Source organism: Cydia splendana, chromosome 11 (assembly GCF_910591565.1).
Source record: "Cydia splendana chromosome 11, ilCydSple1.2, whole genome shotgun sequence".
NCBI classification, from domain to species: domain Eukaryota; kingdom Metazoa; phylum Arthropoda; class Insecta; order Lepidoptera; family Tortricidae; genus Cydia; species Cydia splendana.
The window spans coordinates 15,604,927-15,629,202 of NC_085970.1; the positions used below are offsets into that span (position 1 = coordinate 15,604,927).

A 24,276-nucleotide genomic window follows, 5' to 3' on the forward strand; every position below is an offset into this window, starting at 1 on the left:
TCGGTACTACTTACAGGTCTAGCGTGTCTTATATGAAATGGTTGTAATTTTTGGGCAGTTGTGCAAAAGTCTGTGACAACCCTACTGTGTTCTTGTGCGGTGTCGGCATTTACGCAAACATCAAAGGCGTCGGTCCACCGTTACTTTTACGCAATGCCATTGACTTCAGTCTCATGAACCTGCAAAACAACACACTTTAATAACATATAATTTTTAAGAAAAAAAAACCGACTTCTAGTGGGCCCGGTGAAAGATTATGGTAGATGGTGCACTATGTAGAAAAGGAGGTAAAACCACTTTCCTAGTAGCATTTCGTTTATGTATAAGGGTCGTAGTTCTAGCCTAACCTAACCCACCTTTCTGATAGCAGTTCGGTTTTGTGAGGATCGTAGTTCGAACCTAATAAAACCCACTTTTCTAGTAGCATTTCGTTTCTGTAAGGCTCGCAGTTCTAACCTAACCTAACCCACTTCTGTTCGGTTCTGTGAGGATCGCAGTTCAAACCTAACCTAACCCACTTAACGGCGCATGCGGTGCGGTGTACGGGGGTTTGAGCGGGAGGGGTTTGGCATCATCATACTTTATACCTACATTTTATGGTAGTTACCTAATCATAGTGGTTTTCCGGGTTAAGGTCCGGGTCTGAGTCCGAGTCCGGATCCGAGTCCGGGTGCGAGTCCCGGGCCGAGTCCGAGTTCAGGTCCGGGTCCGAACCGGATCCGGGTACGAGTCCGGGTCTGGGTCCGAGTCCGGGTCCCAGTCCAAGTCAAAATCGAAATTCGAAATCACCAAACGTATGCGTATGCGTCGTTGAAGAGTTCTGTTCTGATCATCATCAGCAGTTCCACTTCATCGAATGCGACAGTTTTTAATGTAAATGCTTGATTTTATGATGAAAATACAGAAAATTCTATACATATGCCTTTAAGATTTGAGGAGTTCCCTCGATTCCCCATGGATCCCCTGTTCAGAACTCGAGCTTGACAGAACTGTGGCTTAAAGACTAAACTTGCTTAACAAACATAACGAAGAGGACAAATCGCCAAACGTGAACTATGCGTCGTTGAAGAGTTCTGTTCTGATCATCATCAGCAGTTCCACTTCATCAAATGCGACAGTTTTTAATGAAAATGCTTGATTTTCTGATGAAAATACAAAAATCTATAAGTATACGCATGCTTTTAAGATTTGAGGAGTTCCCTCGATTCCTCATGGATCCCATCATCAGAACTCGAGCTTGACTAAAATGTGGCTTAAAAACTTAACTTGCTCAACAAACATAACGAAGAGGACAAATCGCCAAATGTGAACTATGTGTTAGGGTGTTTCATTTTTCCGAATTTTCGATTTTCATCTGAATTTGCTCGAATTCTTGTTCTAACTGATAAAATAATATTATACGTTAAAAAAAATTAAAATCGGTCAACATTTAGAGGTTGCACAACATCAACAAAGATTTTTCAAATAACCAACGACTCTACATCGGAGGGTAGAAAATGGTTTAAGCGGATACCATCCAAGCGGAGAGTAGTGTGATACTGAACCTTCTACATATAAATACATTTTAAAATTAGTAGTAAAGTTGGAGTTTGGTTACTCGATAAATGTTCTAATTAAGATTTTTCAGTTTTTCCACCTGTTTCCAAAGGAAAAGTGCTTTTATCGTGTTTTAGACGCAAAATTCAGTTTTCTCATTCGATTTTAGTATCAGTTCATTATATTTTGTCATTTTAGAACATAATTCATTTTCACGCAATGTATGGGGTTCTCACTCTACCTTTTCAACTTGTGCAACCTCTAAACGTTATTCGATTCTTTCGAAAATTGAAATAGATAGTTTTTAGTGTGGGGAGACTCCATTGGTGAGCAAAGTCAGGAAAAATATTACAACTTTTTTTTCTCCATACAAAAGTGAATCACCCTACTATGTGTCGTTGGAGAGTTCCGTTCTGATCATCATCAGCAGTTCCACTTCATCAAATGTCACGATTTTGAATGTAGATACTTGATTTGTTGATAAAAACACAATAGTTATTTGTACAACAAGAGATCAAAGTTTGATATTTCTTCGAGTGCTTATATTGAGTCCCGTGCAAGCGAAAGATTCTATAATAGATTCACGAGCGTAGCGAGTGAATCTAATTTAGAATCTTGAGCGTAGTAAGGGACTCAAAAGCGCACGAGATGTAAATAACTTTGATCTCGTGTAGTACACAAAATTTTTCACACCTTAGCAGTGAGAACATACCTATTAGACAACTTGAAAAATGTAATCCTTCGTCACTTAATACCTATGCAATAATGTTTTCTTAAGATATACAAACAATTAAGTTTAATTACCGCAATCGAACACAAAAACAAAACGTAATAATAAATTTCAGTAAAATAATATGGAAATAACGAACTGATCAACTGACACTTCAACCGACAACTTTTTTTTTGTAAAAAACAAAACTTTTTAAGATACGGTCTGAATTGCGGATACGTACTATTTGTGAACTATAGTAGAAATTCTTAAAAGTAAAATAATTAATTTTGCGTGATAATCTGTGTATTTTTTGAGTTCATTATTTTAATTGTACAATAAAATACCTAAAATATAGTATTTTTATCAAATCTTAAACATTATTTTATTTAAATAATTATTAAGAATTCATACTCGTACAGAGCTCGTACGTGGTTTGGAACGATGCGTTCTGAAGTTTTTCGGGGGTCTATTATAAACAGTCAATATACCGTTGAATGTCGTTTAAACTTTTTTTCGTCTGTTTCTTTTTGCTAACAGTGTGAAAGGGACAGAGATAATAGAACCCAAGTATTTCGAACTTGTATTAGACCCCGCATGTTGAAATGACATTTGACTATAAAGGTCACTTGAATGTCATTTTGTCTCACTCAGTGAGCAAAATCGCATTTTGCTCACTATTTTTAAGATGCAAAGTACCCTTGTTCGAGCTGCTGAGGTGAAAAAATCATTATATGTATGCCTTTAAGATTTGAGGAGTTCCCTCGATTCCTCATGGATCCCATCATCAGAACTGGGTTTTGACAAAAACGGGACCAATCTGTATGCATATACATACAATCAAAAAAAGAATTTTCAAAATCGGTCCAGTAATGACGGAGATATGGAGTAACAAACATAAAAAAAAAAAAAACATACAATCGAATTGATAACCTCCTCCTTTGGGATTTGGAAGTCGGTTAAAAAATAGAACAAATCTGTCCCCTTCACACTGAATTGAACAGAAAGAGAATAGTAAGTAGTTTGTGTTACAAGGGATCAAAATGATATATTTCCGTCAAGGGCGTACATTGAATCCTGAATGAAGCTGAATAATTTTGATACACTATGAGGAAAATAAATAAATGAGGAAATTATCATGTATCAAAACACTATTTAAACTAAAAAAATTGTAGGTAAAAATGAAAAAAAAAAATTGTCCTAGAACAGAAAAGTACAAATTTGTTCCCTCCTAGCAGGGAAGAAAAGTGCCACTTTTCGAATAGGTGATGTGAAAAGATCATTTACCCCTTGTGAAAGAAAGAGCAATTGCATTTAAGGGAAAGGTTTAAGCATCTTGCGTAGACATATATGATTGATGCTGCAAAGCTTAGTTGCGTTCATTCAATGGGTCATTGTAACTTTGAACCATTCATCATTCTTTCACCTTTATCCCATTCATTCGGGGTTGATGCATGTCTTCCATCTCGGTCACCCGTCGTTTCGATACTTTTTTTTATTTCTTCTTCTAGTCCATATTTACCTTGGTCTATCTCTACCACAGAATAAATAATAGTACTAGGTACAGAAGACTCACTCTAACAAAACGCGTCTGTTACGATCAGGACAGATATGGCCGCTAGGTGGCGACAGCGCCACGCGCGGCTTATGGCTAGCCACCAGAATTGGTGTGGAACGGATTTGTTTACTTGAGCTACCTGTAGCAAAGCGACGATAAATCGCGGAGTGAGCCACGCCTGTCTCTACACTTATCAAGAATAATATCCATAATAGGTTTATGGTTAGTTTACGAATTATATACTAGATGGCGCTATTCCGTGTAGACAGTATCCTGAATCACACTATGAAGATCTCAAACATTCTACCAAACAAAACAGATACCTATAGGTACATACTTTCTGGGTATCACAACAGACTATTACAAGTCAGTACACACTACACATATGAGGCCGTGTTCTAAAACCCACCATTTATTTACAAGTCAGTACATTTGATAGGTATATTTTTAATTTTTTAGCTTTAGTTATCTTAATTGTAGTATTTGTAGTTAATTTTAGTTTTATATGCATTTTATAACACTTATTAATATTATATAATAAATGAGTTTCAGTCAGTACACAGATGAGGCAAAATATGACGTTTGTATCTGCTATCGTGGATCGTGGAGATCATTTTGAGCACTTTGTCCTCGCAACTTGCCAACAACAACACAAATCACCAATTGTGCCGATTCGCGTGCCCAGGCGCATCTGTCGGCGCACATGTCGTGACGTTGCAGATATGTTTAACCCAATAAAAGAAACGCACAAAAAACTCTTTCTTTTCGCCAAAAGCAGCATAAAAGAGTTATTTCTGTTAGTAGGGAAACACATGTCGATTTTTGGGTCTTTTCGCGTTTCAAATGTGCAGGTTTTGTCTGTTTCGTTAAATTCTTTCATGTCGCATATTTGCTTCAAAAGTGGGCGGCCGAGATGCTTACAACAACAGTATCAAAGGCGTTAGAGTGCGTGTTCAGATATTTTTGAGCACTTCCGATGAGGTATCTGATGATGACTGTACTAATGGCAAGTGTTGCGGAACTGGCGAAATGCACCGACCTAAGATGAAAAACTACGCACTAAACAACTATGAAAAACGTGTAGGTAAATTCGCCAGTAACTGACCACCGGCCAATAACTGGCCAACCTAAACTAATAATGAATTCTATTCTAACTGGCCAGCCTTCAATAACTAGCCACCTTATACTAAAAAGAATTCTGTTTATAGGTGAATTGAATTCATTTTTAGTTTAGGGTGACCAGTTACTAACAGGTGGCCAGTTACTGGCGAATTACCCTACGTTACCTAGCGACTGAATAATATCTGAAAAACTTATTCGTTACAGTGCCAAACGGGAAAAATCTTGTTGCGATTTTTATATTCATTGACGCACATTAGACACACTTCAATAAAGTAAAAATCAATTGCACAGTAGCTATTAACAGGTCCATCTGTTATGTTGTGGACAGACAGGCAATCATTACGGAAACGCGTGCACCATATGCCATAAGCGCAGTGCTAATCAAGTATACATTTGTATAGGGCGACCATAACATATAACATATGAAAGGTCCATGGGTAAAATGATCATTGTTCTTTTTCTAAATTAGATGAGGTCATTCTTAGTTGTTTTAAGGTACTAGGTATTTACTAGTTACTACCTACACCTGTTTTCAGGAAATAAGTTTAACTTCTCTCGATTCGGAAATTTTAAAATTTAAGATTTGGCAGTCCTTTTTTTTACCAACGGCTAAAACTCTTCAATCCCAAGCAAAAGTAATAGTACCTAGCTAATATTTGTGACAATAGGTAAAAACCTTAATCCCATCAACTGTGAGCCAGTGTGACATCTATTACTTTCCTGTTATTGGGTAAATAGGCTACGTTTACTGCAAAACTCATACGCACCCTACACACAGTCAATATCCTGTCTATCCGTATACCATTATTAATACTCCTGTAAAATTAATACTTACAATACATCACTAATAATACCTTTTACCCGTGTTTTACCCTCTATCTATACCATTAACCTTGCAGGACCTAATTTTAAGTTTATTTTGTACTCTACGGCTTAGGAAATAGGGGTCGAGTTTTTACGGTTGAACAGCCATTCTGATTGGCTATGACGCGTGTTTTCATTTGTTTGGATATTGATTAATTTTGTTGACCATACTTTTGCGCACGTGTCGGTTCATAATGCGCACTGTCACGCCATGTCATGATTGTCATTTGTCAAATATGAACTAGTTTAATAATAATCTGTAGTATAATTTGATAGTCGATTTAATGATACTGTCACCAATTTAGCAACCATACCAGTAAAGAAACAATCTCTTTCAGAATATGATACCTACCCCTCTTGACCTAGTAGGTACTAGACTTTGAAAGTTTGCCAAACCCGTTTCCATATCGATAGGCTAACACAAGGATAGGGTAACCATAATATCATCTTAGTATATACCTAACCATTTGATATAATTTTTCGTTCACCTGGTTATTAAGCACTTAACGATAACAACTAAACTTTAGGAATATCCATTACTTACATTTAATTTATTGTAAATCAGTGGTTTAAATTTTTTGTGGCGGGGTTGTGAAGAAATAGGCTTCACATGAGCATAACACTGAAATATCTCACAAGCATCTTACACACTCACTAAATATAATTATATCTATAACAAAAGAAAATCCATATTTCACAACGCGCCGCCAGGATATAAGCAGACCTTTGTTGAATGACAAATCAATCCGGACACAGACAAAGAAGGCGCGTGTCCAAAAAACGGCACTTTTTGTCTGTTGCCTGCACGTAATGACGTATTCAAAGACGTTCGGGTCGCGCCTGACTCGACCATCGTCGAAAATTGTACAAATTAATTTGACTTAGCAGCGCCTTGCCATCGTTATCGCTGTTTAAGCTCTGCGCGGTATTTCTCTCTAGGAGGCTCTCTAGGGCCTCCAATAACCCGCTCTTAGGTCTGTTTTTCAAATGTTCTTATTCTTTGTCGTATCCTCATGACTGGAAATCGTGACAACTTATTCTTCACCAACGCTCTCCGAACAGTTTAAATTGGATACAAGCAAGTCGACAATCAGCGCGGCGGCGAGTTTGTACACTCACTAAATAAAGATGTCGAGTCCCTTGGGAGTCGGAGGTCATTAATTTTTATCCCGCTATTTTTAAACAAAGACACATCTTACTTTCTATGATCAATACTTTCTATGATACTCATACTTCGCAAGATAGGTATACTGCACTCCTAGATATACATAGGTCAGTTAAAATCAAGTAATTGTATGTCCTTTACCCCATAGAAGTATATTAGAGAACATCCCCACTCACCCAAGTGCTGTGCGATGTCGGTGGTAACACCCCGCGCCGAGCGGTATGAAAAAGTACTCGTCAAACTTACACTGTTTTCGTTAAAGGTAGAAAGCAAACCGACCCAACCCATCCCTACACCTTTCGGCTAAGCCCACAAGGTGTGGGGAACATCTGTAAATAATCCAAACTCAAGGGCTCTCGTAGAGGCCATAAATTATGTTTCTAAGCCCTAACTGCCTAACCTCAGAACGGAAGGAAGCATACAAAGTTGAAGCCAGGTGAAATTGTATAGAATCAATTGGATTCGTAGAATTTTAAGGAATTCTACTCGTACTTATTTTTCATGCCAGTCAATAAATTCGAAAAAATTCTAAAGGGGGTTAAATTATATTTCCATTTGTTGCTCTCACTCTTATAGTATTTACTGAAACATATAATACAATTTACAAATACCCTGAAAATACCAATTTAAATAAACCAAATAAGGTGCAGCGGGGCAATTTAGACTGCGGGGTAATTTCAACTAATCGAAATATCTTCCATGTTTTACATTATTACCTAGAGTGACATGTCCAGATAGCGAAAGAGATGTGTTGTGTGTATTGTGTGAGACTCAGACTCTAGTTAATAATGTAAAACATGGAAGATATTTCGATTAGTTGAAATTACTCCGCAGTCTAGATTGCCCCGCTGCACCTTAATAGTAGTTATAAAATAAACCTTTTCCATAATGGGCCGTCTATATCCTCGATATATATACATATAGGTATCACGTAAGTGTTCTAACAAATTATATTATACTATGCTACTATTGTCTATTATACTGTGCTACTATTGTCGCTTGGCTAACGGGACAGATTAACAACAAGGATAGTCGATTCATTCATTTAAGTACGTATTTAAAGTCTGCTAGTACCCAAAATAAATGCTAGGTCGGTTTGTTTCGCATTTTTTAAAATAAAGAACTAGTTTATTTTACGGTTCCCCAAAACGCCATCGCCACCATAAAACGGTAGCCGACACTATCGACAGCCGACCAGTTCTCGCTTTATGACACGAACTCTTTATTTTAATTACGCTAAAAGACTTAACTAATTCAGCTCAATTAAAAAAAACCGGTCCGCTGAGATTGCATCTTGACATAATACCGTATTACCCCGCTTAAAAGAAGTGGCTTTCTATATATAGGTGCTCGTAATTGAAGAAATCGGTACGTTTCAACCTGCGGGCCATATTTTATGTGTATTGCATTTATTCTTCTTGTAGAAGAATAAAGGATGACTCACACTAGACCGGACCGGGGCCGGGCCGGAGCTTCGGGCGCTTCGTTTCCTACGGAAAGTAGGTACCACGTGATCACTGATCAGCCGTCATAGAAAATAACATGTCGGACGCCTCGGCCCGGGCACGGCCCGGTCTAGCGTGAGTCATGCTTGATAATGAATAACGGCTTTAATTGTAATCAATCTTAGCAAAAGTTTGAAGTCCCTAAGTGCCTCCATAAACCATAAAGCACTTAAAGTTGCACTATAGTGTAGTAGCAACAAAAAAATGGCACAGGCAGGGGCGTGAGACAATATAACTTCCGTACGGTCGGCAGGTAAGGACTGGCGATCACGAAAGTGTTAAAGGCTCAATTATTATTTAGTTTTAAATCTTAAAAACTTTAATTATTTCACGCTACACCACGTTGAGAGAGATAGAGATAAATTTTCCCATATTTTTTGAAGTTGGTTAAAATGTAAGTAGAATAATAATGTAAGTAGTGGATGTCCATAATATGAAATACATTTAGGGCAATTTAAATGGTTTTTGTAGCTGGGTCACCTTAAAAGTAAATTTTATCTCTGGCTGTTGACGATTATAAAAAACATGCATAACAACTCATAAAAATTAAATTAACCTCTGACCGAACTGATAAAAAAATGTTATCGGTTAGAGTAACTTTATACGAGTAGTAAACTGCTTTATTCTTATTACATACCTAATGTTACACAGTTTTACTACTATACATGCCAGAATAAACTCAAAGATAATTTAATTGTTAAGTACTAGACATAGACAAGTCAGTATACTACATATATGTATTTATTTACCTACTACCTATTTATTTCGTTTTTCTGAGTAAGTGATGAATTTTAGAATGTGAAAGAAATTAATGTAATTCCTACCGAAGAACAACCTATCTACATAGGTAACTGCCAGTCACAACAACCGCAATTTTTAACCTGCGTATCGTTATTGATATGATAACTTATATTTTTTTTTATAAATTATAAAGTAGGTAGGTAGGTATATATTTAATCGTAAAAACTATCACCTAATAATTGTTAATTTCAACGATATTAAAATATCTAAGTATATAGGTATACCTACAGGTAAAAAGATTGGTTGTAACTCAGTGACGAGGCCTTTGTATCTGTAAAAATTACATACCGGCCAAATAAACTAAAACTTGCAACAGGTGTGTAATTTATAATTACTTGCGTGAGTGTACCGGAAGGTGCGGTGTAAGTGCTCATTGTGCCGTTTCCGCCATTTTGAGAAGAGATGAATGTCCGCGCGAAATTGATAAATTTCAAGTTGTGTAGTTTTGGTTTTGCCTTTTTTGAATGCAAATACATAATACAACTTATTACTAGGAAAGCCTATTATTAGTAGGTATCTTTTCGCCTCTATCGACAACGGAATTTTCTCCTTTAGCGACACTAATACTATTAGATTACAAGAAAAAGGGCATGCAATGTATAGGCATTGCAAGTTTCCAAGTACGATATACACGATTTTTTTTATCGTGATTTCGGGGTTGGTCCCATAGTGAAAGTTACTCAGTATAATCCCAAAACCTCCCTGGCAAAGGGGATGCATTTATTTTTTAGCCACCCTGTATAATGTCCCTCCTTACGTATGAAGCAACTCGAAACATATTTGTGTCTAGACACGATTTTATATTAATAAATAAACCCCGTTATGAATGTTGCAATAAGAGCTGCGTAAAAATAGTTTTAAAGTAAAATAATAAAAACTCTTGAGTTACCTAGGTCAACCCCATTCAATTGACACAACAGCTAATGAAAAGGCACAAATTAACATTGCATGCTTTCCGCGCACGTGTCCTTTCCACTGTCATTAGTAAACAATAGATATATTATTAGTAAATAGGAAATGATAATGCCACTCAACAGTGCAGCACGTTACCGACAGGTTATTTGTTAAAAATACAGAAGTAGGGAGTTCAGGGTCAGGGTTGGCTTTCCGGGGTTCTATTTTTTTTTAATGTCAGCTTAATATTCCAAGAAAATTGTTAAAAAAAATCAACAACAAAAAATTAAGTACGCAAAGAGATCATAAACGTAATTTTTTGAAAGTAGGGTAAGGTAAGAGAAACATCGGCAAGGCTCGGAACCGGATTTATCTGCATACAAAAAATACCGGTATTATTTAGTTCTTTGGTTTATTATTTCATTTTTAATGGGACAATCTAATATGTAATACTAAGTTGTTACCTAAATACATGATTCAGTCCTACGTAAAGAGCATAAAATAAGTAAAAATATTGGCCTATTTCGGGTTTTTCAAAATAATCGGTTCCGAGACTTGAACATCGGGACAAGAGAAAAACTTGTAGAGAATCCTCATACTGTTTCTCTTGCCCAAAAAGGAACCCTAAAATGCGTACCCCAATTTCACGGTTCCCGCTCAGTTTGCAGTTTTCAATTAATGATTTGTGCAGGTAATGATTTCCGATATACATGCGTATACGCACAAATTGGTTCAGTGATTATTTATTAATATTTTGCCGTTGTACAAATTGATTTTTGTAATTGGATTTAATTTTGGGTGGCATATGGCGTTGATGTGTGTTTTTCGATTTGTCGATTTATAAATGACGAAATAAATTAAGTACTCGTATTGTGTTGTATGATATTTTTGTATAACAGTAGAGAAAAATTGTTTTTTGTGTGTACGTATACCTAACTTTTAATCATACAACGAATCTCTAAAAATAATAATTAATTTAGTAGTCGATTTAAAGTATTTAAATATAGTTTAAGTCTAATGGCGTAAATGTAAATATAATAATAATCCATATTGTGTTGGCTTCGGCTCCGCGCACGCCTCCCAAAGGTCCGGAACACCATTGTTCCGTAATGGGAAAGACATAAATATTAATATTTATCATCAACATCGATGAGGTATCATAGAAACTTAGAATGAAACACTGAAATTTATTGCGTTGGAGCTTATTATCCGGGGTCGAAGGACCACTTTGTTTATACATTGGTATCTTAAATTCTCAATTATTTCCTTATTATATGTTGTAACTATATAAGTAGATTAAAGTAAGTTGCTCGTTATATAGGCCCCACGGTAAATAATCAATGCAAGTAGATTCTGCTATTTAATTTATGTTTGGTTTTGATCTTAATTTGCTAGTTGCTGTACTTAGGTTGATTTGATTAGATTTTAGTTATTTCATATTTGGTTGAAAAGAGAAAATTCGACTCTTACCTAATTTTATTTTAAGTAGACAATATCATTTCATTGGCTTTCATTTTATTTCAAGTCCCGATGCGAATACTATTTGTCTGATCATGTCACTATTCAACCAAATGATTAGGTCACTCATACGCTCGCCAGGTAGGCACCAAGTAACATGTTAGTATTATTAGCCTGTCTACAACACAACTATAAGCTCCCAAATAGGCTGTAACTTTATAAGCTAGCGTGCTTGAGGTAGCAACTGTAACCGAAATTTTTAGATCAGTAGCTAAAGCTAACAATAGTAACAATACAATACAAAGTGACAATGGGTGACTCTGGTTAGAGTCTAGGAGTTTTGTCAGATTGACTTATGTACTTAGATATTATTATTTATTATACGATGAAGAGTGGTATAGAAAGCCTAAGTCCGCCTTTAGCATATAGGTATGTAGTAACGTTATCTTTGCATCTGCCTGTGTCTGGTGTGCATGAGAATAGTTATAAGACCTGGTAGAATGGTAAGTTGATGGACAATGGTTACATTTTGATCAATGATGATATTATTTAAGTATGTAGGTACCTATATAATTATTAGCTAAAAATGCTACAATGTGCTACAAAAGCACTACCTGTCTACATTGAAATGTATGTACATATACAGGGTCATTTTAGGACCGTTAGCCATATTGTGCGATGTGATTAGGTAGCCATTCTGAACAACTGAAGTGAACTTTTTCTATGGGACCAACTTCGAAATCACAAAAATTTTTTTGGCCGTTTCATAAATTTTGGTCGAGTGGATGTCGACGTTTTCTATGGGAAGGCCAAATTTTGTTTGGGATTTCGGGGTTGGTCCCATAGAAATAGTTGTTCAGTATGACCTACATACCTAATCACCTCGCACAATATGGCTAACGGTCCAAAAATGACCCGCCTGTATGTAATATGAATAATGTATACATAGTGATTGCATCAAAAATAATTAAAATTATATAAAAATAGGTATATATGCAGATGCAGAATCAAACCAAATGGTTGGCACACCTGTTGAATGTTATTCTTTGTTCGTATTGGTCGGTTGTTATTAGTAAGTATAATGTGTGTATAATCACGTGTCCGAATGGCGGGAAACCCTTCCGAATCACTATGACACTATGACATAACAAGCCAACGCTTGCGTTATCAGCCGATAACGTCACGCCGCGCCGGCCGGCTAAAAATATCCACCGAGTTCCCGCTCAAATGCCGCCAACTTGTACTAGGGCAAGGTAAACTCAAAACTATCCCCTTTTCTTACTTCACCTGTGTCGCAAGACACAAAAAGCGTCCTTGGATTCCATTGTTTGCGCGCCAAGTGGAAGTGGCTGCCAAAATCGGCGATTCGGCGCGTCGGAGCGCGGGAAACCGAGCGTCAGTCAGTCGCTAGCGAGAGACAAACGCGCGCGCACGGCACAGCCACGCCGCGCTTTTAGGTTAGAATTGGCGCGCGCCAGGTGTTATCTCTCCCCCGCTCTAACTCACGCGCTCCCCAACCTCCCTTTCTACCTGAGAACAGCTGTTTTCTCTCGGGAGATTATTAGTCAGATGTTCGCGAACCAGTCCTGATCACCTGACGCTTGCTATGGCCGCGGGAGGACGGACGCCGAAACAGAGGAGATTCGAAGTGTCTTCAGGAATGGCGCCTTTGAGGAACGTCGCGAATACACCAAGGAGACGTCGTGGGAGTTGCAAATGTCTTTTTGGCGCGCCGGACAGGGATGAAACAAGACGTTTAATGGCGGAGCAGTATTCGAGAGAAAGGAAGCGGTTTATAAGAAGATTCAACTTTGATATTGAGACGGAGTGTGTTTACAAAGCGTCTAAAATGGACTCTCCAGTGAAGTTTATGGAGGAGGATAGTACGAAGTCTCCAAGGTCAGCGACGGAGGCGTTAGCGAGCGTAGGGAACACGGAACTGAGGATGTTGTCGAGCCCACGGCGGGGCAGCGGCCCCAATTCGCCGCGAACACCACGCACGCCACGAACGCCACGAGCGGCGCGTACGCCGCGAACGCCACGTACGCCGGCGTCGAGAAGACAGCTGCAGATGACAGGTAAGCTTTGTTTTGTCTAAAAATCAATAAATAAACATACCTTTAAATTAAATTGTATTTAAAATATGTACCTCGAATTCGTTTAACAATGTTATACGACCCCAGTTACTTACAGTATTTTTTTATAATCCATTTTGTTATAATTTACTTAAAATCAATCTGAACGAAACATTTTTTACATTTAAGTAGCATGCAGAAGACGCAGCACACACTAGGCATATCATAATTTGTAATTGGCATTAAAAACTCAAAAAATCGAAAATTTTGAGCGCTTTCGAGCACCAGAAACGCTCTAAATCGCTCGGTTGAATTATTTCCAGTTTCAACCAGTGACCTCGACCCGCGAGTACAAGTACCTACTTTCTCATTACAACATTAATTAACTGTTTCCGCTACCGTGGGGTTTTTATCGTGGGAAATATTGGGTTGGGTATATACTTAGGGTAGAGTTACTAATGTCTATCGATCATTTTCGCGAAACCACTAAAACTAGTCTTGTGACTACGTCCTTCGGTGAAGGAAAAACATCATCAGGAAACCTGCATAGATCTTACGGTAAGATCTATGCAGATCTAAGATTCTTACCTACTTACCTGCAATTCCCCATTCTGTAGTTGGTGTGAGAATAACGCGGAACCAAAGTCAAGTGGTCTCGTCCAATGAGATGATGCTTGCTGGGTCCAAACATTGGGCTATGTACCTATCCAATTAGTCTGCTGATCCAGAAACCATCAAGCTTTTGAAAAAAAGGTTAGCTGCAGTAGTTTTATGTTGGAATCTCAAAGAATTGGCGAATGTTGGTCGCTGTGGTCTAGAACCCAACCAACTTGGATAAAAGGGAAGGATACCTATGTTCCGAGACTACCAAGTAGCCCAGTAGATCCCACGGCTCTTTCTTTGAAAGTCGCACATATCTACTGTTTCAGTCACAAATAAAACATCTACTACCCGATCCCTCAGTGTTTCTCGGTTCCAGCTTTTTACTTTTTACGCCTATTCAAACACAGACCACGTCTTAATCGTTATGCGTGAGAATCAGAGGGCCTACCGCGGACCTCGTTCGACGTGTTGCCTCTCTGTCGCATTTGTAAATTCGTACGTATGTGTGACAGGGAGGCAACACGTCGAACGTGGTTCGCGGTAGGCCCTCTGAAGACAATGGCCTAAAAGTTCCTTAACGAAGTTTCTTCACCTTTTGCTTTGGAAACGAAAAAGCTTAAGAAAAATGTGGACGACCATCCTGAAACCGCCTTTCTATTAACGTAGTCCCCATTTTCCTCTCTGGACTTATAATTGAAAATATTTTGTCACAATTGGATGTATATAAATTTTCAACCATAGACATTATGGTCCTTCGTTTGATATTTTACGAATTACTGCTTGTAAGTTAAAAGAAGATAAAAGATAAGATAAAAGATTTTTATTCGTGACGACCACAAAACATGTACGAACATGTACAGACAACAACAGCAAGGAAAGAAGAGATCAATAAGTGTTCATCACGAAATGGACCCAACTCAGCATAGGCCGGAGCCCCACTGCTGCGCACGCTATGTACACGACCCACGTTCCTATACAAAATTTAGTGGGCTTGCCCACGGTTTGTATTAAAACGTGGGCCGTGGATGTAGCGTGCGCAGCAGTGGGGCTCCGGCCTAAGCTATAAAGCCAGCGCTGCTCTTCCGTAGGGCCCATTCGGTGATGCCACGACAGATAACACATAAAGATACATATTAAGGCCGGAGCCCCACTGCTGCGCACGCTACATCGACGGCCCACGTTTTATTACAAACCGTGGGCAAGCCCACGAAATTTTGTATAGGAACGTGGGTCGTGTACATAGCGTGCGCGGCAGTGGGGCTTCGGCCTAAAACATTGCAAAAGATACACAAAAGAAGAATGCTGTTCCGGTTTATTAAATGTACAAATCATTTTCGTTTTGGATGAGTGCCTTTCGTTTAATGCGTTTCGTTTGGCTAACTCATATAAGATTGTTGATTTAAGAATGACACTGCATTTATATTTTAACAAGTGTGCTTTTCAATTGCAAGTGGAACCAATTTAGGGCTGTCAGCTTTATAATAACTTTAAGTTGCATCGGAATCAGCACGATATTGAAATGTATGTTATTGAGCGAATATTCAGGGTATAAATCCTAAGCTAGACCTGTAAACCCTAGTTTTCCTTAGAAACTAATAACCCCGAACAACTATTTGTATTCTCTAAAGTGAGATGGCACCATCAAATACATACACTGTCTGCAAGCCTGCCTGCGTCTTTCAACCGAAGTAAAAAAGGGTACCTACTTCATTGAAACTCAACACCGCAGTAAATAAGAGATATACCTGCATAAGCAAAAGAAGATCATTTTAGAATCACGATCAGCCCTAAATAAATTTTATCGAAAGTACACACCCTAAACAAACATGACAAACGCATTGCCTCTGGATTACACACATTGTCATTTAACTTTCTTATCCTCTTATCTTACACGATCATGCAATCAGAAAAGCACCGTGACTCCTATATTATAAAGTTCATTTTTCCAATTCTGACGCGCACGCGTAAGTCAGATGGCTGTGAACATCTCGTATCTTACATAAATTTTACAAGAAATGAAGTACTTTAATTCGTATACAACAAAGCACACTTTAGCAAGAACGTCGGATTTAAATAAGATTTTTAATTAATCGTATAGATATAGATGCGCACACGTAGCATATAGGTTCAGATCGGAGATAAATCGGATCGCAGTCGAACAAAATTACATGTGAGACCTATCATTATTCATTAAGATATAAGAGCGTATAATGAATTATCTTTTATCCAACCAATAAGTATGCGTGGAAAGAGCCTTCTTTTAATCATCGCCACTGCTGTGTAATCGAAGTTTTTTTCGAATCGAAGTTCTTGGTAATATTAAATAAACGGCAAGGGTTTTTTCCATCACATTGCATTGCAAGCTGTAAAGTTAACTCTTTAAATATAATTATTTTGGAATAATCGCATCCGAAACTGTATTTTCCGACCATTTGGCCAAAACGTTTGTTTTGGCATTAAAAACATGTTTCGGTTGAAGGTTCGATTTCGGCCGAAACTAATAGAGCAAAACCAAACCTTTGGTTTCGGCACAAAATCTGGTTTAGGTCGGACACTAGAAATAATATAAGTAACTTGTTTCTTATACCGGCTTTATCAACTCCCTTAATAAAGCAAAGCTTCAGACTATGAAAAACTTAAGGTGCAATAGCAAAAAGATTTGCTGTAGATACTTGAGACAATGCTTGATCACTACGATGCAGGCCAACGGCCTCTAAAACAGGTTTAGACTTAATCTAAGTCCTGCCGCTGGTCTAAAGCACTGATCAATTTGTAGACTTGTTGGTAGTGGTATAAAAGATTTTTAGACATAAAAAAGTAAGATAAACGTCCGAATGCTAATTCTCAATATGCTAATACCCAGTAGTCGACACCATCCTGTCCCCTGTATAACTAATGGTGTAGTTGGAAGTTGGAAGATGACAATGACTGGGACGGCTACAAGATTTAAAAATATTGTAGTTTGTGGTTCTTTTCCATCACTGTAAACACCATTTACTGAGACATTCTCTGTTATGGTCTAAGTAAAAATAAAACTTACTAATGTCATCAAGTGTGGGACGTTGAAGAGATAAATTCAAATATTTATACTTTACGCGTCGTTTTAATATACCTAATTTCTGTAGTACAAAACGTTAGCTTAAAATATTTGTTTGTAATAAATTGAGCAGTAAAATGGATAATAAGTAACAACTCTATAACTGTGTTTAGTTTTATACATATTCCTTCAAGCACCGAGCCCAAAACTTCGTAATTTGGTTAACACAGTCGTCACCTCGACTCCCACGGTGTCCTGTTGGGGCTGGGGCAATATTGGCCTCGTCCCGACGACTTCCGTGACGTGGGCGGAAATGCCAAATTTCCTCCCTTTTTATGTCATTTGCCAAAAAACGTGGTTAACATTCACAGGGTCGAAACAAACTTCCCAAATAAATACATCTAGGAACTATTGAATCTATTTCGTAAAGTTCTTAACTTATCGTGCGACTATTTTTGACGCCATTATAAGAGGTTAGTGAATGATAGCTTCTCCATATAAACGTAGTCCCCTTTTTTATCATTTGATTTTTTTTTATCGATTTTTTAATTAGGTATTTTAAGAGTTAGGTGCTACCAAAAACTTGTATGAAAATTTTTAAACCCCAATAAAACAAAGAAAAATTTAAGAAGAATATGTAGAATACAGATTGAAATATTTTTGTAAAACTAAATCGGAGGTCATTGAAATTCTTACAATACATCCTAAGAGCACACAAGATTCATCGCAGGTAGATGTAAATAAGAAATTAACCCAGACAACCGCAAGCCCTTTTTTATCCTATCTAGACCTGGATGCAATCCTTCTCTGCCATCTTAATGGCAATCTTTGCACAGATAATATCTTAGCTCTCTGGGAACGGTGCTAATGGTGCGTTTCCATGCATAGCTACGGCAAATCTGGGCACACATATGAGGTACAAGATATATGTGACTGCAAGTATATTTATTCTATTCCCAGGCTTGCGGAAAACTATTTAAATTTAGAGATTTACATAACAAAACATCTGGCATTGCTTTATGGTTTTATTTCAACTGTCATATCGCAGAATTCAAGTTTACTACCTCAGCTAACATCAAACTAGCGCTATCTAGGTACTTACATGAAACATTTAACGAGAAAATAACGACTATTACAAAGATTAATGAAACAAAAAAACCATTTCCAAGACAAGATAAAACCATGTTCTTACTACCATTACATTAACAAATATAATTTTACAACGCATACGTATTAAGATTAATTGTACCTTGTAGTTTGAAGGCGTGGTGGTTCATAGTTAGGGTCATTGACCGGTTACGTCACGGACTTTTTATTCCATTACACCATTTCCTATCGATCGATCTTCATTGCTCGACTGTGTAATCACCACTTGTCTTTTTTAGTCGTCATATGGTCGTGCAAGACAGGTCTAGAAGTTATATGAGACGTTTTTAAAATGTATTTACAGCATAAACTTTCCTTTCCTCTGCCCAACTCCAAACTTTTAGCCCCTTCTAGTGGTTATTTGAGGCTTCTAAAAAAACTGACCGCCAAGTCTCCCCGCAATCCTAACAAATATTCCTGGTCCTGGGCTATAACCGCGAAAATCGAAGTTCGCAAATTGCGGGTATTTTTCTGTGTCACTCTAATTACGCCTTCATTGGAGTAAAAGAGAAAGATCCCCGCAATTTGCGAATTTCGGTTTTCGCGGTAGCCCCTCTGGGTAGTTTGCCTTTGGCGTTTATTATGAATGTATGAAATAATTATTAAAGCTTTAAACTTTATTATAAAATACATTAAAAGCAGCTTTAAACGATGAAATTGTTAAATCAATAGCTGTTCAAATATTATTTAGGGACTTACACAACTTGGTAGGTAGGCACTTTCATAATTCATAACTATGATTTGAACAACTGTTCAATACCATAGTTTTATTTGAATTCCAGCACTTACCTAGTTCCCTCATTTTCTTTGGAATTAATACAGTCCTGAGACCAAGAAAGTGTCTCAACTTTAATAATACTATTTCACACACAAAATTTTATTTCTTCAACATCTTTATTAAATCTGATACCTGGGTCGTTCTCTCATTTCGTGCAAATCGGTGATGTTCTCTCGATTTGTAAATTTTCTTTTAAATGGTAAATTTTTGGGTTTTCATGCATTGTGGATTCATTTATTGACACTTTTATGCTAAAGGCACCTTCGTAACCTTATTCCTTTTCATTTAATAAGACTGGTGGTAATGAACTACGCGCTGGTAATGAAATGGGCATGGATGGTAATTTTATCAGTGGAGGGTAATGAAACAAACTTATGAAATCGCAATAAAAAAACTTTAGTTAATGAAAATTAACACCATTAATATAATGAACAACATTAAAATCACGTGTCTTAAGCGCTGTGCAGACGATCAAGCCGACTTAACAAATACTCCGGCTTGACAATCGCGACTTATGATTTACCACCTAGCTTGTAGCGATTGTCAAGCACAATTTACGTGATTGAAGACGTATTTCGTATTTTTTATTTATTTAATAATTACACAGCACTACATCAGTCTTGTCACCAACACACTGAGAAACTACATACTTTAATTTAAAATTAACATCCAAATACACTCGACTGCCAATCCATCCACCGTAGCTCCATAAACTCGCAAAATCTCAAGCACTCATGAGTTAACAGGGGATGCACCAGGAGAAGCCTAAGGGTTATATTTCTAATGTCCGGTACAAAAAGTCTTACAAGCATCTCTACTAGTTCAAGGCAGCCAGAGTCTCCACGAAAAGCCCAACAAGCTAAAAGTAGTAGGCTTAAGTTGTGCCTCACCTCCAAAGAAATGAAGCCCAGGGTTCCTAAAATAAATATTTTTAGGTAATACATCCTAAGGAAATTCTTTTGGACCTTTTCCAATAGTAGAATGTACGTTGACTCGTAAGGGATCCAGGCTAATGCTGACGCCTCCAACTTGCTTCTGACCAGAACATTGTAAAAAACTTTTATGGGGCAAGGGTCATGGAATTCTCTGACAATGCGAGTGACAAAGCCTAATCTACTGAAGCTACAGTACCAAGTGCTTTGATATGGTCGTGAAATGTTAGCCGCGTATCGAATATGACCGCAAGATCCTTTACTGAGACGACTCTTGAGCATGTGTAGGAAATAGGGCTTGATTAAAACTACACACTTGACACTTAGCCGCATTGAAAGTCAGTTTGTTACCCCGACTCCATTGGAACAGAGATGATGAAACATCCTCCTGCAGCAACTTACAATCCTCCTCCTTCTCAACTCAATATACCAATTTAAGATCGTCGGCGTAGAGTAGACAACGAGCGTTATGGATAACCGAGGGCAGGTCATTGACCATTATTCCAAATAGGAAAGGCCCCAAGATTGAATCTTGGCTGTCACCAGAACGAGTATGGTACGGATCTGGTACGAAGTGGCCATGCTGGTCGTTGCGTGCTGCGGTTTATCACGCAGATAACTGGCAAAAATGTTAAGCAAATGTGGATTGAACCCAATAGCGTCTATTTTGTGTAGGAATACATCGTTACCCACACGATTGAAGGCTTTTCGGAAATCATAATACAGGACGTCTATCAGGATACCCATATCCAGATGCTCTGAGATGGTGTCACTGTCAACCAAGGTCAGGTTAGTTTTCACAGACCGTTTCACTCTGAAACCATGCTGAGTGTTGCACAGGAATAATGGTTTCACTTGTTTCGACAACGTGCCATGGAGTATGGACTCAAACAGCTTTGCTAAAGCTGAAAGAAAAGAATACCTTGACTTTGGGTCGGTCTTACCCGTGAAATCTTCCAATGGTGATGATATGTACTCGTGGAGAGTAGGTACCAGATTAAGCATGGAGTGTATTGGACCATTCAAATGCTCTAAACACCCCTTTAAGATATATGCAGGTACCTAAGTAGTCTGGACCAACAGTATAGAAGCCCGAAAAACTTACTTTGGTGTTAAGACCCCTTATGCAGGTACCTAAGTAGTCTGGACCAACAGCATAGAAGCCCGAAAAACTTACTTTGGTGTTAAGACCCCTTACATTTTGGTAAATTAGATCCAGTGAAGGTTTCAAATCAGGATTCCGAACTAAGTATTACTGGTTGGTTTTTGTCTGACTCCCATTGACATTGGATTTACGAAATGACCACGATTATCGGGATACATAGTTGGAAATAAACAGGATTCATACATTGTCGAGGGTACTCCTATTTTGAAACTCTTGGAGTCCCCTTTGAGCTTAAGTTCGTCGACAGTGCACCATGAATAACAGCAGATATGCCCGTATGTCCTCCGATCCTCAAGCTATATTCCACAGATGGATGAACTTGCGATGGTCCACCGCCCTGAGAGGGATTTTACACCGCTTTTTACTGCTGGTATCAGTTTTCTGAGATTTATCACGCACGGATTGGGAATTGTCGCTTTTGACGGCGGGCGCACTATTATTGCTTATCGGCCTGTGTTTATGTTTCTGTAGTTTCTGCCCTTTATTCCAAACATTTGCCCCGTTCTCTACCTTATCGTCGACAGGTATCAGATGATTCCAACTCACTTAGTCTCTTAGTAACGTGTCAAATTTCTCAGCACAGTCCTTGAGTGCGGTCTGGTATTATATATAGAGCGGCAGATTATGTTAATCTACTGCGCTCTAGTTAAATCCAAAAAATCACCAGTTGGGCTCCCCTATATATTATTACATAGTTTTAAATGCTTATACCAACATTCTATTTATAATAACTTAACCCTCTTTTCATTAAATGCACTGCCTGATATACATTATCATTACCTTCTAAATTCGTTCATTACCTTCCCTGGCAAAATTGGAAGGAAAAGAAATGAATGAAACAGATATGAATGAAGTTTCGGAAGTTTTCGTCGCCTAGGTCGGTTGATATCAGACCTTGATTTCGCAGAATAAGCCACACGAAAGGCAACCCTAAAACACATCAATTAGGTATAATTTTAATAATGTACAATTGGTACTTACTGTATAAATCACTAGATGGCGATGAAGATTTATCTGAACCACACTCCTTCCCGACACGAGAGAACGTAGGTATTTTCGTCAAAAGCAACATACGGACGACCGCTGTGGTAGCACGCGGCCAACTGACTGACGAACAATGTGTTGTATCCGCGGGAAGTGCTATATACCCTTGCTATATAGCAAAATATAGCTAATCCATTTCTCGCGTCGGTAATGAAGAAATTGCTTAGACCATCACTTATAAGGCTGTATAGTTTTATTGTTAATTTCTTAGCGTATAATATTATAGGATATAAAACATAACTAAATTACTTGTTTACTGAACCAACAACAAGTTTTCTATTTTTAGTATCTTAAGGTTCAAATGGAGGTCAAAGTTTAACTTCACGCGTTACACGCAGAGAGGAATGAAAATAGTGGGGGTTAATTGTAAATATAAAGAAAATAACCACCTTTTTAGAATTGTTCATGGCGGGCCAATATACTTTAGGTCCTATGTTACAACCTTGCATTAACAGATATTCGAAAACACCATCACATTTTTGGTAAATTGCAAATAATACCGATTTGCACGAAATGCGAGAATGACCCACCTACATCTACATACAAACAAACGGAAAGAATTCGCAATTAACTGAAGAAAGAAAAAAAGAATCTCAATTTGCTACTGGCATAATTATAGAGGCTAGTGTAGCGAGAATCGTCGGGCAATTATTAACTGAATCTACAGCGTTAAAATTATAGGGACTGGAAAAAGAAAAAAATAGTCTATGGATAAAGCTAGCATAAAGGCCAGAGCACACCGGCTCGGCTCCGTGCGCGTAGACGTGCGCGTGTGCTTAAATGTTTGAGCCGTACACGCACACGTTACGTTACACAAGCGGTGTGCCGTCTTTCCTAAGGATCTGTATAATACAACGCGCACGTGCACGTCTACGCACACGCGTCTGGTGTGCACAGGCGTTACATGGGACTTTACTTTGATTGATATAATTATGATTCGGGGTATTACATTTCGAAGTCCGTCTGAGCCAACTATGCACTAACTTTTCAGTGAAAAAGTGTGGGCGCGCCACTATACAGGCCACTATTTTTTAGGAATTGAACAATTATAGTGCAAGTTGCACACTCTGCTCTGCAAAGTCCGTGCAGAATTAGCTATGTCGACTGTACTTATGAAAATGCGGACAATACTTTTCTCGTGCCCCTATAGGCAAAAAAAGACAAGTTATAGCTCGACAACAAATTGTAGTAAGTTATTGAGGGCGCCACTTTCTACTTATCTGTCACATTTTTGACGTAAAATGTCACCAATTTTGTATGGAAACTGTTTAGTTCCATTTTATTTCATTTCTACTATTTTATGTGGCACTATATCTGTGCATTATTTACGAGCAACCATGATATTTGACAAGCTTATCAAAACTAAACCTATATTAAATATTGAACGTTGCTGATTGCAGAATACAGAGAATATCACAAATATTTCATGTTAGCCATCGGTATGCACTAGTTTTATTCCTGGCTGATTAGATAGGTATGTACAGTCAAATAAACATGTTTGAGGAGACGGGAGTGTCCACTTGACACCAATTACCGTGTTCAAATGACCAACTCTGTCAATAAGTGACTGTACCTATAGTTATCTTGTTTGTAATAGTACATATACAGGGTATTTTTAAATAGTGTATATAATTTATAGTCGGCGATTTAAGATGTAATGTTTAGATCAAAAACTAATTCTGTTACCTATTAGAAATCTTTAATAAAATGCGTATTTTCTTTATTAATACATTTGTGATGAGGACGTGAAATTGTAACTACAGTGAAATAAAATAACTTTGAACAAACTAGAACAGTGGGCTTGCCTCTGATTTCAGAAAATTTTATTACCAAGAAATCTGTCTACTTTCTTGTCGTGGTTTTAACAAGTTTTATAAAAAATGC

The 24,276-nt window shown here is 37.8% G+C and overlaps 1 protein-coding gene across 1 annotated transcript in view; it reads left to right on the forward strand.

The window, feature by feature from the left end:
• The first annotated feature begins 12,629 nt into the window (after positions 1 to 12,629).
• Positions 12,630 to 24,276, forward strand: part of LOC134795065 (uncharacterized) — a 32,577-nt gene continuing 20,930 nt past the window's right edge. The window contains exon 1 of the mRNA XM_063766904.1: positions 12,630 to 13,690. Within this exon, the coding sequence (XP_063622974.1) occupies positions 13,219 to 13,690 (472 nt within the window). The 5' untranslated portion in view covers positions 12,630 to 13,218. The remainder of the gene's footprint in view (positions 13,691 to 24,276) is intronic.